Source organism: Mesocricetus auratus, unplaced genomic scaffold, assembly GCF_017639785.1.
Source record: "Mesocricetus auratus isolate SY011 unplaced genomic scaffold, BCM_Maur_2.0 contig_12043_pilon_obj, whole genome shotgun sequence".
Classification (NCBI taxonomy): Eukaryota; Metazoa; Chordata; class Mammalia; order Rodentia; family Cricetidae; genus Mesocricetus; species Mesocricetus auratus.
In genome coordinates this window covers 63,584-80,969 of record NW_024432400.1, presented here as the reverse complement: position 1 = coordinate 80,969, position 17,386 = coordinate 63,584, and the positions used below count along the sequence as shown (strand labels likewise).

The window sequence follows — 17,386 nt, the reverse complement described above, 5'->3', positions numbered from 1 at the left end:
TGAACAGATTAGGAAAAGAAAGTCCCAGAAAGACTAGAGGAGACTGTGAAACAGATACCCACAACTGTTTCTACTATTGTAACAAATCATTGCTTGGTTCTGGAGCACAGGCTGATTCTGAGGATGAACATAATGGATTTGTGAATGTTGAGTGTGGCAAAAATGTAGCCAAAACTGCACCAAGCATTAAGCAGACAACAAACAACACAGTCAACCACAAATTGGAGCAGAAAGACGTTAGAGTGGGAGAAAACGGCCTGCTTTTCCCAGAAAGTGAGTCTCACAAATCTCAGAACTTATTATCTGAAGATTCAGAGACAGATTTGTCAAATCCTGAAGAGACAACTACTTCAGTAGATGACCAGGTCATTGAGGGAGAATACTGGCTTGATCACCCATCCTTCCAAGATCTGAGTCCCCAGTGTCAGAAAAGAACAAACCAGGTTGTTCCCAAAGAGACTCATCATGAAGCAGAAATGGACACAATTGTCTTCTGGCAAGATTTCTCAGAGCCTGCTTTTCCATATCCAGAACCCCAGCAGGAGGGGATCCATGTTACTTCTTCTCCTCAGCTGGACTTTCCTCTGGAAGAACTAGAAAATCAGCACTTAATACTTGATGAAGACCCTGGACTGGCTTTCTTATCAGGAACTCAGGAGGCCAATTTGAAAAGCATGTGGGGACAAGAAGCTGCTAAAATAGATCCAGAACTTGTTACATTATTAGTGATAGAAACAGAAGCAAGATTTCCAGATGTAGCAAATGGATATGTTAAAGAGATCATTCATTTGAAGCATTACTATGATTTGAATGTACTTTGTAATTTTCTTCTGGAAAACCCAGATTATCCAAAGAGAGAAGACCAAGTTATTATGTACCCCAGGAGCGGCCTGCTTGCTACTCCGGGTGATGCGATGTTGCCCACAGTAGACTTTGTTGACTATTCCAAACTGACTCCACCTGACCAGGGATGCATCCTTCAAGCTGCTGACCACTTGATGGCTGAATTCAAGATGCTCAGCAGTCAAGACATCAAGTGGGCCCTGCAGGAGCTCAAAGGACACTATGAAATCACGAGAAAGGCCTTCTCTGATGCTATGGAAAAATGGCAGGAGGAATCATCTGAAACCTGTGGAAACCAGCAAAAGAAGAAAGAAATGAATCAGTCTTCTTTCATAGATTTCAAATTTGAACAGGGCAGTATAAAAATAGAAAAGAGGATGTACTTTTTGGATAACAAGTGTCGACAGTGTAGATCCTATGACCAGAAAGACCTCCTGCCAGCTATGCAGCAAGAACAGGAATTCTATGAGCAGAAAACCAAAGACAAGGCAGAGCATGAAGACTCTTTTCTTCCTCTGCAGATGAATGCAAAACCATATGAAAAGGATGGACAGCTGATTGAGTGTCGTTGCTGCTATGGGGACTTTCCTTTTGAGGAGCTGACACAGTGCTCCGATGCTCACTTGTCCTGCGAAGAATGTCTCATCAGAGATGCCAAAGAAGCAGTATTTGGGTCTGGACAGTCAGAACTTAGCTGCATAAAAGGTAGCTGCACATCTTCCTTCCCAATCGGTGAACTGGAGAAGGTGCTCCCCCAGACCATCCTGTGCAAATACTATGAACGGAGAGCTGAAGAAAAAGTCACTTCAGCCTATGCTGATGAGCTCATCAGGTGCCCCTCTTGTAGCTTCCCTGCTCTGTTGGACAGAGAAGTGAAGAGGTTTAGGTGCCCTAATGTTCACTGCCTGAAGGAGAGTCATGGTCTCTGGAAAGAACATACCAGTCTCACCTGTGAAGTGCTGGCCGAAAAATATGACGTCCTGTACCGGACATCTATTGAAGAAAATATGACTGCTGCTTGCATTAGAAAATGCCCCCAGTGTGGCACCAGCCTCATCAAATCTGAAGGCTGCAACCACATGTCTTACCGCTGTGGTGCCCATATGTGCTACCTCTGTCAAGTTTCTATCAATGACTATGACCATCTCCTCCAGCATGCCCTCTCTCCAGGAGCCTCTTGCCAGGAATGTTCCAGGTGCTCCCTCTGGACTGACCCCACTGATCATGATGAAATGCTGATTGAGAAAATTCAAAAAGGGGCTGAAGAGGAACAGAAAATTAAGAAGGGAGAAAGCACATTCAAACGAATTGGTTCACCACTGGAGAAGCCAGCTGAGAATGTACAGCACCTGGGAGCCCTGCCATGGCCTGTCCCACAGGAACTGCACCGACAGATGCCACCATATGCCATTATGCATAGAGATTTCCCCCAACCACCTGTATGCCCCATGTTTAACAACATCCCCATCAACTTATGTGCTGTGCCAGTAGCCTACGTACCACCTTTGCCAAACTTTTGTGTCAACTATGCCTTAGGAAACATGCATGTGCCGCTGGATGGTGGTGATCATGATGAAGATGACGGTGATGATGATGGTGATGATGATGATGATGATGATGATGTGGAGAATGCTAGAAGTAATGATGGATATAGTGATGATTGTAATGATTATGTTGGAGGTGTTGGTGATGATGTTAGTGATGACAGTGATGATGAAGGTAGTAATTATGGTTATTTTCAAGGATGTGATGATTATGATGGCGATGATGATGGTGGTGGTTATGGCTATAGTAGACACGGTGTTTATAATTTTTTTGATGATGTGGGTGGTGATAACGACGGTGTTGATGATGATGATTGGGATTATGATTATTGGGGTGGTGATTATTCGGATGATGATTATGATTGTGTTGGTGATATTTATTGGGATGACAGTGATAGTGATTCTTATGATGGAGATGATAATGATGATGATGATATGTTGGAGGAAATGATGATGATGACGATGATAATGAAGTTGATGATGATGGTCGTGGTGCTTTCGAGGATAAGAAGATGGTGATAGAGAGGCCCCTCAAAGACCCCAACCCAGCGAGCCCAGCTTCAGGTGAGATTGGCTCCCCGACTGCGACCACCCGCCCATCACCAATCCCCTCCACTTCGGGGCCGCTCCCAGCTTCCAGAAGAGCCGCCCACACAGGAAAGAGATCAGCCCCTCCAAGACCCCAACCCAGCGAGCCCAGCTTCAGGTGAGATTGGGTCCCCGGCTGGGACCACCCGCCCATCACCCATCCCCTCCATCTTCGGGGCCACTCCCGGCTTCCAGAAGAGCCGCCCACACAGGAAAGAGATCAGCCCCTCCAAGACACCAAACCAGCGAGCCCAGCTTCAGGTGAGATTGGGTCCCTGGCTGGGACCACCCGCCCATCACCCATCCGCCTCCATCTTCGGGGCCGCTCACGGCTTCCAGAGGAACCGCCCACACAGAGCCCCTCCAAGACCCCAACCCAGCGAGCCCAGCTTCAGGTGAGATTGGGTCCCTGGCTGGGACCACCCGCCCATCACCCATCCCCTCCATCTTCGGGGCCGCTCCCGGCTTCCAGGAGAGCCGCCCACACAGGAAAGAGATCAGCCCCTCCAAGACCCCAACCCAGCGAGCCCAGCTTCAGGTGAGATTGGGTCTCTGGCTGGGACCACCCGCCCATCACCCATCCGCCTCCATCTTCGGGGCCGCTCCCGGCTTCCAGAAGAGCCGCCCACACAGGAAAGAGATCAGCCCCTCCAAGACCGCAACCCAGCGAGCCCAGCTTCAGGTGAGATTGGGTCTCTGGCTGGGACCACCCGCCCATCACCCATCCCCCTCCATCTGCGGGGTCGCTCCCGGCTTCCAGAAGAGCCGCCCACACAGGAAAGAGATCAGCCCCTCCAAGACTCCAACCCAGCGAGCCCAGCTTCAGAAGAGCCGCCCACACAGGAAAGAGATCAGCCCCTCCAAGACCCCAAACCAGCGAGCCCAGCTTCAGGTGAGATTGGGTCCCCGGCTGGGACCACCCGCCCATCACCCATCCCCTCCATCTTCGGGGCCGCTCCCGGCTTCCAGAAGAGCCGCCCACACAGGAAAGAGATCAGCCCCTCCAAGACCCCAACCCAGCGAGCCCAGCTTCAGGTGAGATTGGGTCTCTGGCTGGGACCACCCGCCCATCACCCATCTGCCTCCATCTTTGGGGCCGCTCACGGCTTCCAGAGGAACCGCCCACACAGGCCCCTCCAAGAACCCAACCCAGCGAGCCCAGCTACAGGTGAGATTGGGTCCCCGGCTGGGACACCCGCCCATCATCCATCCCCTCCATCTTCGGGGCCGCTCCCGTCTTCCAGAAGAACCGCCCACACAGGCCCCTCCAAGACCCCAACCCAGCGAGCCCAGCTTCAGTTGAGATTGTGTCCCCGGCTGGGAACACCCGCCCATCACCCATCCCCTCCATCTTCGGAGCCGCTCCCGGCTTCCAGAAGAACCGCCCACACAGGCCCCTCCAAGACCCCAACCCAGCGAGCCCAGCTTCAGGTGAGATTGGGTCCCCGGCTGGGACCACCCGCCCATCACCCATCCCCCTCCATCTTCGGGGCAGCTCCCGGCTTCCAGAAGAGCCGCCCACACAGGAAAGACATCAGCCCCTCCAAGAACCCAACCCAGCGAGCCCAGCTTCAGGTGAGATTGGGTCTCTGGCTGGGACCACCCGCCCATCACCCATTCGCCTCCATCTTCGGGGCCACTCACGGCTTCCAGAGGAACCGCCCACACAGGCCCCTCCAAGACCCCAACCCAGCGAGCCCAGCTTCAGGTGAGATTGGCTCCCCGACTGGGACCACCCGCCCATCACCCATCCCCTCCATCTTCGGAACCGCTCCTGGCTTCCAGAAGAGCCGCCCACACAGGAAAGACATCAGCCCCTCCAAGAACCCAACCCAGCGAGCCCAGCTTCTGGTGAGATTGGGTCTCTGGCTGGGACCACCCGCCCATCCCCCATCCCCCTCCATATTCGGGACCGCTCCCAGCTTCCAGAAGAGCCGCCCACACAGGCCCCTCCAAGACCCCAACCCAGCGAGCCCAGCTTCAGGTGAGATTGGCTCCCCGACTGGGACCACCCGCCCATCACCCATCCCCCTCCACCTTCGGGGCCGCTCCCAGCTTCCAGAAGAGCCGCCCACACAGGAAAGAGATCAGCCCCTCCAAGACCCCAACCCAGCGAGCCCAGCTTCAGGTGAGATTGGGTCTCTGGCTGGGACCACCCGCCCATCACCCATCCGCCTCCATCTTTGGGGCCGCTCACGGCTTCCAGAGGAACCGCCCACACAGGCCCCTCCAAGACCCCAACCCAGCGAGCCCAGCTTCAGGTGAGATAGGGTCCCCGGCTGGGACCAACCGCCCATCACCCATCCCCCTCCATCTTCGGTGCTGCTCCCGGCTTCCAGAAGAGCCGCCCACACAGGAAAGAGATCAGCCCCTCCAAGACCCCAACCCAGCGAGCCCAGCTTCAGGTGAGATTGGGTCTCTGGCGGGGACCACCCGCCATCACTCATCCGCGTCCATCTTCAGGGCCGCTCACGGCTTCCAGAAGAACCGCCCACACAGGACCCTCCAAGACCCCAACCCAGCGAGCCGAGCTTCAGGTGAGATTGGGTCCCCGGCTGGGACCACCCGCCCATCACCCATCCCCTCCATCTTCGGGGCCGCTCCCGGCTTCCAGAAGAGCCGCCCACACAGGAAAGAGATCAGCCCCTCCAATACCCCATCCTAGCGAGCCCAGCTTCAGGTGAGATTGGGTCCCCAGCTGGGACCACCCGCCCATCACCCATCACCCTCCATCTTCGGGGTCGCTCCCGGCTTCCAGAAGAGCCGCCCACACAGGAAAGAGATCAGACCCTCCAAGACCCCAACCCAGCGAGCCCAGCTTCTGGTGAGATTGGGTCTCTGGCTGGGACCACCCGCCCATCCCCCATCCCCCTCCATATTCGGGACCGCTCCCAGCTTCCAGAAGAGCCGCCCACACAGGCCCCCTCCAAGACCCCAACCCAGCGAGCCCAGCTTCAGGTGAGATTGGCTCCCCGACTGGGACCACCCGCCCATCACCCATCCCCTCCACCTTCGGGGCCGCTCCCAGCTTCCAGAAGAGCCGCCCACACAGGAAAGAGATCAGCCCCTCCAAGACCCCAACCCAGCGAGCCCAGCTTCAGGTGAGATTGGGTCCCCGGCTGGGACCACCCACCCATCACCCATCCCCTTCCATCTTCGGGGCCGCTCCAGGCTTCCAGAAGAGCCGCCCACACAGGAAAGAGATCAGCCCCTCCAAGACCCCAACCCTGCGAGCCCAGCTTCAGGTGAGATTGGGTCTCTGGCTGGGACCACCGGCCAATAACCCATCCCCCTCCATCTTCGGGGCCGCTCCCGGCTTCCAGAAGGGCCACCCACACAGGCCCCTCCAAGAACCCAACCCAGCGAGCCCAGCTTCAGGTGAGATTGGGTCTCCGGCTGGGACCACCCGCCCATCACTCTTCACCCTCCATCTTCGGGGCCGCTCCCGGCTTCCAGAAGAACCACCCACACAGGCCCCTCCAAGACCCAAACCCAGCGAGCCCAGCTTCAGGTGAGATTGGGTCCCCGGCTGGGACCACCCGCCCATCACCCATCCCCCTCCATCTTCGGGGCCGCTCCCGGCTTCCAGAAGAGCCGCCCACACAGGAAAGAGATCAGCCCCTCCAAGATCCCAACCCAGCGAGCCCAGCTTCTGGTGAGCTTGGGTCTCTGGCTGGGACCACCCGCCCATCCCCCATCCCCCTCCATATTCGGGACCGCTCCCAGCTTCCAGAAGAGCCGCCCACACAGGCCCCTCCAAGACCCCAACCCAGCGAGCCCAGCTTCAGGTGAGATAGGGTCCCCGGCTGGGACCAACCGCCCATCACCCATCCCCCTCCATCTTCGGTGCTGCTCCCGGCTTCCAGAAGAGCCGCCCACACAGGAAAGAGATCAGCCCCTCCAAGACCCCAACCCAGCGAGCCCAGCTTCTGGTGAGCTTGGGTCTCTGGCTGGGACCACCCGCCCATCCCCCATCCCCTCCATATTCGGGACCGCTCCCAGCTTCCTGAAGAGCCGCCCACACAGGCCCCTCCAAGACCCCAACCCAGCGAGCCCAGCTTCAGGTGAGATTGGCTCCCCGACTGGGACCACCCGCCCATCACCCATCCCCCTCCACCTTCGGGGCCGCTCCCAGCTTCCAGAAGAGCCGCCCACACAGGAAAGAGATCAGCCCCTCCAAGACCCCAACCCAGCGAGCCCAGCTTCAGGTGAGATTGGGTCCCCGGCTGGGACCACCCACCCATCACCCATCCCCTTCCATCTTCGGGGCCGCTCCAGGCTTCCAGAAGAGCCGCCCACACAGGAAAGAGATCAGCCCCTCCAAGACCCCAACCCTGCGAGCCCAGCTTCAGGTGAGATTGGGTCTCTGGCTGGGACCACCGGCCCATAACCCATCCCCCTCCATCTTCGGGGCCGCTCCCGGCTTCCAGAAGAGCCACCCACACAGGCCCCTCCAAGAACCCAACCCAGCGAGCCCAGCTTCAGGTGAGATTGGGTCTCCGGCTGGGACCACCCGCCCATCACCCTTCACCCTCCATCTTCGGGGCCGCTCCCGGCTTCCAGAAGAACCACCCACACAGAGCCCCTCCAAGACCCAAACCCAGCGAGCCCAGCTTCAGGTGAGATTGGGTCCCCGGCTGGGACCACCCGCCCATCACCCATCCCCTCCATCTTCGGGGCCGCTCCCGGCTTCCAGAAGAGCCGCCCACACAGGAAAGAGATCAGCCCCTCCAAGATCCCAACCCAGCGAGCCCAGCTTCAGGTGAGATTGGCTCCCCGACTGGGACCACCCGCCCATCACCCATCCCCCTCCATCTTCGGGGCCGCTCCCGGCTTCCAGAAGAGCCGCCCACACAGGAAAGAGATCAGCCCCTCCAAGACCCCAACCCAGCGAGCCCAGCTTCTGGTGAGATTGGGTCTCTGGCTGGGACCACCCGCCCATCCCCCATCCCCTTCCATCTTCGGGGCCGCTCCCGGCTTCCAGAAGAGCCGCCCACACAGGAAAGAGATCTGCCCCTCCAAGACCCCAACCCAGCGAGCCCTGCTTCAGGTGAGATTGGGTCTCTGGCTGGGACCACCCGCCCATAACCCATCCCCCTCCATATTCGGGACCGCTCCCGGCTTCCAGAAGAGCCGCCCACACAGGCCCCTCCAAGACCCCAACCCAGCGAGCCCAGCTTCAGGTGAGATTGGGTCCCCGGCTGGGACCACCCACCCATCACCCATCCCCCTCCATCTTCGGGGCCGCTCCCGGCTTCCAGGAGAGCCGCCCACACAGGAAAGAGATCAGCCCCTCCAAGACCCCAACCCAGCGAGCCCAGCTTCAGGTGAGATTGGGTCTCTGGCTGGGACCACCCGCCCATCACCCATCCGCCTCCATCTTCGGGGCCGCTCCCGGCTTCCAGAAGAGCCGCCCACACAGGAAAGAGATCAGCCCCTCCAAGACCGCAACCCAGCGAGCCCAGCTTCAGGTGAGATTGGGTCCCCGGCTGGGACCACCCGCCCATCACCCATCCCCCTCCATCTGCGGGGCCGCTCCCGGCTTCCAGATGAGCCGCCCACACAGGAAAGAGATCAGCCCCTCCAAGACTCCAACCCAGCGAGCCCAGCTTCAGAAGAGCCGCCCACACAGGAAAGAGATCAGCCCCTCCAAGACCCCAAACCAGCGAGCCCAGCTTCAGGTGAGATTGGGTCCCCGGCTGGGACCACCCGCCCATCACCCATCCCCCTCCATCTTCGGGGCCGCTCCCGGCTTCCAGAAGAGCCGCCCACACAGGAAAGAGATCAGCCCCTCCAAGACCCCAACCCAGCGAGCCCAGCTTCAGTTGAGATTGGGTCTCTGGCTGGGACCACCCGCCCATCACCCATCTGCCTCCATCTTCGGGGCCGCTCACGGCTTCCAGAGGAACCGCCCACACAGGCCCCTCCAAGAACCCAACCCAGCGAGCCCAGCTACAGGTGAGATTGGGTCCCCGGCTGGGACACCCGCCCATCATCCATCCCCCTCCATCTTCGGGGCCGCTCCCGTCTTCCAGAAGAACCGCCCACACAGGCCCCTCCAAGACCCCAACCCAGCGAGCCCAGCTTCAGTTGAGATTGTGTCCCCGGCTGGGAACACCCGCCCATCACCCATCCCCCTCCATCTTCGGAGCCGCTCCCGGCTTCCAGAAGAACCGCCCACACAGGCCCCTCCAAGACCCCAACCCAGCGAGCCGAGCTTCAGGTGAGATTGGGTCCCCGGCTGGGACCACCCGCCCATCACCCATCCCCCTCCATCTTCGGGGCAGCTCCCGGCTTCCAGAAGAGCCGCCCACACAGGAAAGACATCAGCCCCTCCAAGAACCCAACCCAGCGAGCCCAGCTTCAGGTGAGATTGGGTCTCTGGCTGGGACCACCCGCCCATCACCCATTCGCCTCCATCTTCGGGGCCACTCACGGCTTCCAGAGGAACCGCCCACACAGGCCCCTCCAAGACCCCAACCCCGCGAGCCCAGCTTCAGGTGAGATTGGCTCCCCGACTGGGACCACCCGCCCATCACCCATCCCCCTCCATCTTCGGGACCGCTCCTGGCTTCCAGAAGAGCCGCCCACACAGGAAAGAGATCAGCCCCTCCAATACCCCATCCTAGCGAGCCCAGCTTCAGGTGAGATTGGGTCCCCAGCTGGGACCACCCGCCCATCACCCATCACCCTCCATCTTCGGGGTCGCTCCCGGCTTCCAGAAGAGCCGCCCACACAGGAAAGAGATCAGCCCCTCCAAGATCCCAACCCAGCGAGCCCAGCTTCAGGTGAGATTGGGTCTCTGGCTGGGACCACCCGCCCATCACCCATCCGCCTCCATCTTCGGGGCCGCTCACGGCTTCCAGAGGAACCGCCCACACAGGCCCCTCCAAGACCCCAACCCAGCGAGCCCAGCTTCAGGTGAGATAGGGTCCCCGGCTGGGACCAACCGCCCATCACACATCCCCCTCCATCTTCGGTGCTGCTCCCGGCTTCCAGAAGAGCCGCCCACACAGGAAAGAGATCAGCCCCTCCAAGACCCCAACCCAGCGAGCCCAGCTTCTGGTGAGATTGGGTCTCTGGCTGGGACCACCCACCCATCCCCCATCCCCCTCCATATTCGGGACCGCTCCCAGCTTCCAGAAGAGCCGCCCACACAGGCCCCTCCAAGACCCCAACCCAGCGAGCCCACCTTCAGGTGAGATTGGCTCCCCGACTGGGACCACCCGCCCATCACCCATCCCCCTCCACCTTCGGGGCCGCTCCCAGCTTCCAGAAGAGCCGCCCACACAGGAAAGAGATCAGCCCCTCCAAGACCCCAACCCAGCGAGCCCAGCTTCAGGTGAGATTGGGTCCCCGGCTGGGACCACCCACCCATCACCCATCCCCTTCCATCTTCGTGGCCGCTCCAGGCTTCCAGAAGAGCCGCCCACACAGGAAAGAGATCAGCCCCTCCAAGACCCCAACCCTGCGAGCCCAGCTTCAGGTGAGATTGGGTCTCTGGCTGGGACCACCGGCCCATAACCCATCCCCCTCCATCTTCGGGGCCGCTCCCGGCTTCCAGAAGAGCCACCCACACAGGCCCCTCCAAGAACCCAACCCAGCGAGCCCAGCTTCAGGTGAGATTGTGTCTCCGGCTGGGACCACCCGCCCATCACCCTTCACCCTCCATCTTCGGGGCCGCTCCCGGCTTCCAGAAGAACCACCCACACAGGCCCCTCCAAGACCCAAACCCAGCGAGCCCAGCTTCAGGTGAGATTGGGTCCCCGGCTGGGACCACCCGCCCATCACCCATCCCCCTCCATCTTCGGGGCCGCTCCCGGCTTCCAGAAGAGCCGCCCACACAGGAAAGAGATCAGCCCCTCCAAGATCCCAACCCAGCGAGCCCAGCTTCAGGTGAGATTGGCTCCCCGACTGGGACCACCCGCCCATCACCCATCCCCCTCCATTTTCGGGGCCGCTCCCGGCTTCCAGAAGAGCCGCCCACACAGGAAAGAGATCAGCCCCTCCAAGACCCCAACCCAGCGAGCCCAGCTTCTGGTGAGATTGGGTCTCTGGCTGGGACCACCCGCCCATCCCCCATCCCCTTCCATCTTCGGGGCCGCTCCCGGCTTCCAGAAGAGCCGCCCACACAGGAAAGAGATCTGCCCCTCCAAGACCCCAACCCAGCGAGCCCTGCTTCAGGTGAGATTGGGTCTCTGGCTGGGACCACCCGCCCATAACCCATCCCCCTCCATATTCGGGACCGCTCCTGGCTTCCAGAAGAGCCGCCCACACAGGAAAGAGATCAGCCCCTCCAATACCCCATCCTAGCGAGCCCAGCTTCAGGTGAGATTGGGTCCCCAGCTGGGACCACCCGCCCATCACCCATCACCCTCCATCTTCGGGGTCGCTCCCGGCTTCCAGAAGAGCCGCCCACACAGGAAAGAGATCAGACCCTCCAAGACCCCAACCCAGCGAGCCCAGCTTCTGGTGAGATTGGGTCTCTGGCTGGGACCACCCACCCATCCCCCATCCCCCTCCATATTCGGGACCGCTCCCAGCTTCCAGAAGAGCCGCCCACACAGGCCCCTCCAAGACCCCAACCCAGCGAGCCCAGCTTCAGGTGAGATTGGCTCCCCGACTAGGACCACCCGCCCATCACCCATCCCCCTCCACCTTCGGGGCCGCTCCCGGCTTCCAGAAGAGCCGCCCACACAGGAAAGAGATCAGCCCCTCCAAGACCCCAACCCAGCGAGCCCAGCTTCAGGTGAGATTGGGTCCCCGGCTGGGACCACCCACCCATCACCCATCCCCTTCCATCTTCGGGGCCGCTCCAGGCTTCCAGAAGAGCCGCCCACACAGGAAAGAGATCAGCCCCTCCAAGACCCCAACCCTGCGAGCCCAGCTTCAGGTGAGATTGGGTCTCTGGCTGGGACCACCGGCCCATAACCCATCCCCATCCATCTTCGGGGCCGCTCCCGGCTTCCAGAAGAGCCACCCACACAGGCCCCTCCAAGAACCCAACCCAGCGAGCCCAGCTTCAGGTGAGATTGGGTCTCCGACTGGGACCACCCGCCCATCACCCTTCACCCTCCATCTTCGGGGCCGCTCCCGGCTTCCAGAAGAACCACCCACACAGGCCCCTCCAAGACCCAAACCCAGCGAGCCCAGCTTCAGGTGAGATTGGGTCCCCGGCTGGGACCACCCGCCCATCACCCATCCCCCTCCATCTTCGGGGCTGCTCCCGGCTTCCAGAAGAGCCGCCCACACAGGAAAGAGATCAGCCCCTCCAAGATCCCAACCCAGCGAGCCCAGCTTCAGGTGAGATTGGGTCCCCGGCTGGGACCACCCGCCCATCACCCATCCGCCTCCATCTTCGGGGCCGCTCTCGGCTTCCAGAAGAGCCGCCCACACAGGCCCCTCCAAGACCCCAACCCAGCGAGACCAGCTTCAGGTGAGATTGGGTCTCCGGCTGGGACCACCCGCCCATCACCCTTCACCCTCCATCTTCGGGCGCTCCCGGCTTCCAGAAGAACCACCCACACAGGCCCCTCCAAGACCCAAACCCAGCGAGCCCAGCTTCAGGTGAGATTGGGTCCCTGGCTGGGACCACCCGCCCATCACCCATCCCCTCCATCTTCGGGGCCGCTCCCGGCTTCCAGAAGAGCCGCCCACACAGGAAAGAGATCAGCCCCTCCAAGACCCCAACCCAGCGAGCCCAGCTTCAGGTGAGATTGGGTCCCCGGCTGGGACCACCCGCCCATCACCCATCCCCTCCATCTTCGGGGCCGCTCCCTGCTTCCAGAAGAGCCGCCCAAACAGGAAAGAGATCAGCCCCTCCAAGACCCCAACCCAGCGAGCCCAGCTTCAGGTGAGATTGGGTCCCCGGCTGGGACCACCCGCCCATCACCCATCCCCCTCCATCTTGGGGGCCACTCCCGGCTTCCAGAAGAACCGCCCACACAGGCCCCTCCAAGACCCCAACCCAGCGAGCCCAGCTTCAGGTGAGATTGGGTCCCCGGCTGGGACCACCCGCCCATCACCCATCCCCTCCATCTTCGGGGCCGCTCCCGGCTTCCAGAAGAGCCGCCCACAGAGGAAAGAGATCAACCCCTCCAAGACTCCAACCCAGCGAGCCCAGCTTCAGAAGAGCCGCCCACACAGGAAAGAGATCAGCCCCTCCAAGACCCCAACCCAGCGAGCCCAGCTTCAGGTGAGATTGGGTCCCCGGCTGGGACCACCCGCCCATCACCCATCCCCCTCCATCTTCGGGCCACTCCCGGCTTCCAGAAGAGCCGCCCACACAGGAAAGAGATCAGCCCCTCCAAGACCCCAAACCAGCGAGCCCAGCTTCAGGTGAGATTGGGTCTCTGGCTGGGACCACCCGCCCATCACCCATCCGCCTCCATCTTCGGGGCCGCTCACGGCTTCCAGAGGAACCGCCCACACAGGCCCCTCCAAGACCCCAACCCAGCGAGCCCAGCTTCAGGTGAGATTGGGTCCCCGGCTGGGACCACCCGCCCATCACCCATCCCCCTCCATCTTCGGGGCCGCTCCCGGCTTCCAGGAGAGCCGCCCACACAGGAAAGAGATCAGCCCCTCCAAGACCCCAACCCAGCGAGCCCAGCTTCAGGTGAGATTGGGTCTCTGGCTGGGACCACCCGCCCATCACCCATCCGCCTCCATCTTCGGGGCCGCTCCCGGCTTCCAGAAGAGCCGCCCACACAGGAAAGAGATCAGCCCCTCCAAGACCGCAACCCAGCGAGCCCAGCTTCAGGTGAGATTGGGTCTCTGGCTGGGACCACCCGCCCATCACCCATCCCCCTCCATCTGCGGGGTCGCTCCCGGCTTCCAGAAGAGCCGCCCACACAGGAAAGAGATCAGCCCCTCCAAGACTCCAACCCAGCGAGCCCAGCTTCAGAAGAGCCGCCCACACAGGAAAGAGATCAGCCCCTCCAAGACCCCAAACCAGCGAGCCCAGCTTCAGGTGAGATTGGGTCCCCGGCTGGGACCACCCGCCCATCACCCATCCCCTCCATCTTCGGGGCCGCTCCCGGCTTCCAGAAGAGCCGCCCACACAGGAAAGAGATCAGCCCCTCCAAGACCCCAACCCAGCGAGCCCAGCTTCAGGTGAGATTGGGTCTCTGGCTGGGACCACCCGCCCATCACCCATCTGCCTCCATCTTTGGGGCCGCTCACGGCTTCCAGAGGAACCGCCCACACAGGCCCCTCCAAGAACCCAACCCAGCGAGCCCAGCTACAGGTGAGATTGGGTCCCCGGCTGGGACACCCGCCCATCATCCATCCCCCTCCATCTTCGGGGCCGCTCCCGTCTTCCAGAAGAACCGCCCACACAGGCCCCTCCAAGACCCCAACCCAGCGAGCCCAGCTTCAGTTGAGATTGTGTCCCCGGCTGGGAACACCCGCCCATCACCCATCCCCTCCATCTTCGGAGCCGCTCCCGGCTTCCAGAAGAACCGCCCACACAGGCCCCTCCAAGACCCCAACCCAGCGAGCCCAGCTTCAGGTGAGATTGGGTCCCCGGCTGGGACCACCCGCCCATCACCCATCCCCTCCATCTTCGGGGCAGCTCCCGGCTTCCAGAAGAGCCGCCCACACAGGAAAGACATCAGCCCCTCCAAGAACCCAACCCAGCGAGCCCAGCTTCAGGTGAGATTGGGTCTCTGGCTGGGACCACCCGCCCATCACCCATTCGCCTCCATCTTCGGGGCCACTCACGGCTTCCAGAGGAACCGCCCACACAGGCCCCTCCAAGACCCCAACCCAGCGAGCCCAGCTTCAGGTGAGATTGGCTCCCCGACTGGGACCACCCGCCCATCACCCATCCCCTCCATCTTCGGGACCGCTCCTGGCTTCCAGAAGAGCCGCCCACACAGGAAAGACATCAGCCCCTCCAAGAACCCAACCCAGCGAGCCCAGCTTCTGGTGAGATTGGGTCTCTGGCTGGGACCACCCGCCCATCCCCCATCCCCTCCATATTCGGGACCGCTCCCAGCTTCCAGAAGAGCCGCCCACACAGGCCCCTCCAAGACCCCAACCCAGCGAGCCCAGCTTCAGGTGAGATTGGCTCCCCGACTGGGACCACCCGCCCATCACCCATCCCCTCCACCTTCGGGGCCGCTCCCAGCTTCCAGAAGAGCCGCCCACACAGGAAAGAGATCAGCCCCTCCAAGACCCCAACCCAGCGAGCCCAGCTTCAGGTGAGATTGGGTCTCTGGCTGGGACCACCCGCCCATCACCCATCCGCCTCCATCTTTGGGGCCGCTCACGGCTTCCAGAGGAACCGCCCACACAGGCCCCTCCAAGACCCCAACCCAGCGAGCCCAGCTTCAGGTGAGATAGGGTCCCCGGCTGGGACCAACCGCCCATCACCCATCCCCCTCCATCTTCGGTGCTGCTCCCGGCTTCCAGAAGAGCCGCCCACACAGGAAAGAGATCAGCCCCTCCAAGACCCCAACCCAGCGAGCCCAGCTTCAGGTGAGATTGGGTCTCTGGCGGGGACCACCCGCCATCACTCATCCGCGTCCATCTTCAGGGCCGCTCACGGCTTCCAGAAGAACCGCCCACACAGGACCCTCCAGGCCCCAACCCAGCGAGCCGAGCTTCAGGTGAGATTGGGTCCCCGGCTGGGACCACCCGCCCATCACCCATCCCCTCCATCTTCGGGGCCGCTCCCGGCTTCCAGAAGAGCCGCCCACACAGGAAAGAGATCAGCCCCTCCAATACCCCATCCTAGCGAGCCCAGCTTCAGGTGAGATTGGGTCCCCAGCTGGGACCACCCGCCCATCACCCATCACCCTCCATCTTCGGGGTCGCTCCCGGCTTCCAGAAGAGCCGCCCACACAGGAAAGAGATCAGACCCTCCAAGACCCCAACCCAGCGAGCCCAGCTTCTGGTGAGATTGGGTCTCTGGCTGGGACCACCCGCCCATCCCCCATCCCCTCCATATTCGGGACCGCTCCCAGCTTCCAGAAGAGCCGCCCACACAGGCCCCTCCAAGACCCCAACCCAGCGAGCCCAGCTTCAGGTGAGATTGGCTCCCCGACTGGGACCACCCGCCCATCACCCATCCCCTCCACCTTCGGGGCCGCTCCCAGCTTCCAGAAGAGCCGCCCACACAGGAAAGAGATCAGCCCCTCCAAGACCCCAACCCAGCGAGCCCAGCTTCAGGTGAGATTGGGTCCCCGGCTGGGACCACCCACCCATCACCCATCCCCTTCCATCTTCGGGGCCGCTCCAGGCTTCCAGAAGAGCCGCCCACACAGGAAAGAGATCAGCCCCTCCAAGACCCCAACCCTGCGAGCCCAGCTTCAGGTGAGATTGGGTCTCTGGCTGGGACCACCGGCCAATAACCCATCCCCTCCATCTTCGGGGCCGCTCCCGGCTTCCAGAAGGGCCACCCACACAGGCCCCTCCAAGAACCCAACCCAGCGAGCCCAGCTTCAGGTGAGATTGGGTCTCCGGCTGGGACCACCCGCCCATCACTCTTCACCCTCCATCTTCGGGGCCGCTCCCGGCTTCCAGAAGAACCACCCACACAGGCCCCTCCAAGACCCAAACCCAGCGAGCCCAGCTTCAGGTGAGATTGGGTCCCCGGCTGGGACCACCCGCCCATCACCCATCCCCCTCCATCTTCGGGGCCGCTCCCGGCTTCCAGAAGAGCCGCCCACACAGGAAAGAGATCAGCCCCTCCAAGATCCCAACCCAGCGAGCCCAGCTTCAGGTGAGATTGGGTCTCTGGCTGGGACCACCCGCCCATCACCCATCCGCCTCCATCTTCGGGGCCGCTCACGGCTTCCAGAGGAACCGCCCACACAGGCCCCTCCAAGACCCCAACCCAGCGAGCCCAGCTTCAGGTGAGATAGGGTCCCCGGCTGGGACCAACCGCCCATCACCCATCCCCTCCATCTTCGGTGCTGCTCCCGGCTTCCAGAAGAGCCGCCCACACAGGAAAGAGATCAGCCCCTCCAAGACCCCAACCCAGCGAGCCCAGCTTCTGGTGAGCTTGGGTCTCTGGCTGGGACCACCCGCCCATCCCCCATCCCCTCCATATTCGGGACCGCTCCCAGCTTCCAGAAGAGCCGCCCACACAGGCCCCTCCAAGACCCCAACCCAGCGAGCCCAGCTTCAGGTGAGATTGGCTCCCCGACTGGGACCACCCGCCCATCACCCATCCCCCTCCACCTTCGGGGCCGCTCCCAGCTTCCAGAAGAGCCGCCCACACAGGAAAGAGATCAGCCCCTCCAAGACCCCAACCCAGCGAGCCCAGCTTCAGGTGAGATTGGGTCCCCGGCTGGGACCACCCACCCATCACCCATCCCCTTCCATCTTCGGGGCCGCTCCAGGCTTCCAGAAGAGCCGCCCACACAGGAAAGAGATCAGCCCCTCCAAGACCCCAACCCTGCGAG

At 61.7% G+C, this 17,386-nt stretch overlaps 1 protein-coding gene across 1 annotated transcript; it reads left to right on the top strand.

Moving 5' to 3' along the window:
* Window positions 1-5: 5 nt before the first annotated feature.
* LOC121138344 (E3 ubiquitin-protein ligase RNF216-like) lies at window positions 6-2,906 on the top strand (the record flags this gene model as incomplete). The annotated part of the gene is made up of 1 exon (XM_040741063.1): window positions 6-2,906. A coding segment is annotated over one exon (2,901 nt), but the record flags the coding sequence as incomplete, so codon positions are not given.
* Window positions 2,907-17,386: the final 14,480 nt, after the last annotated feature.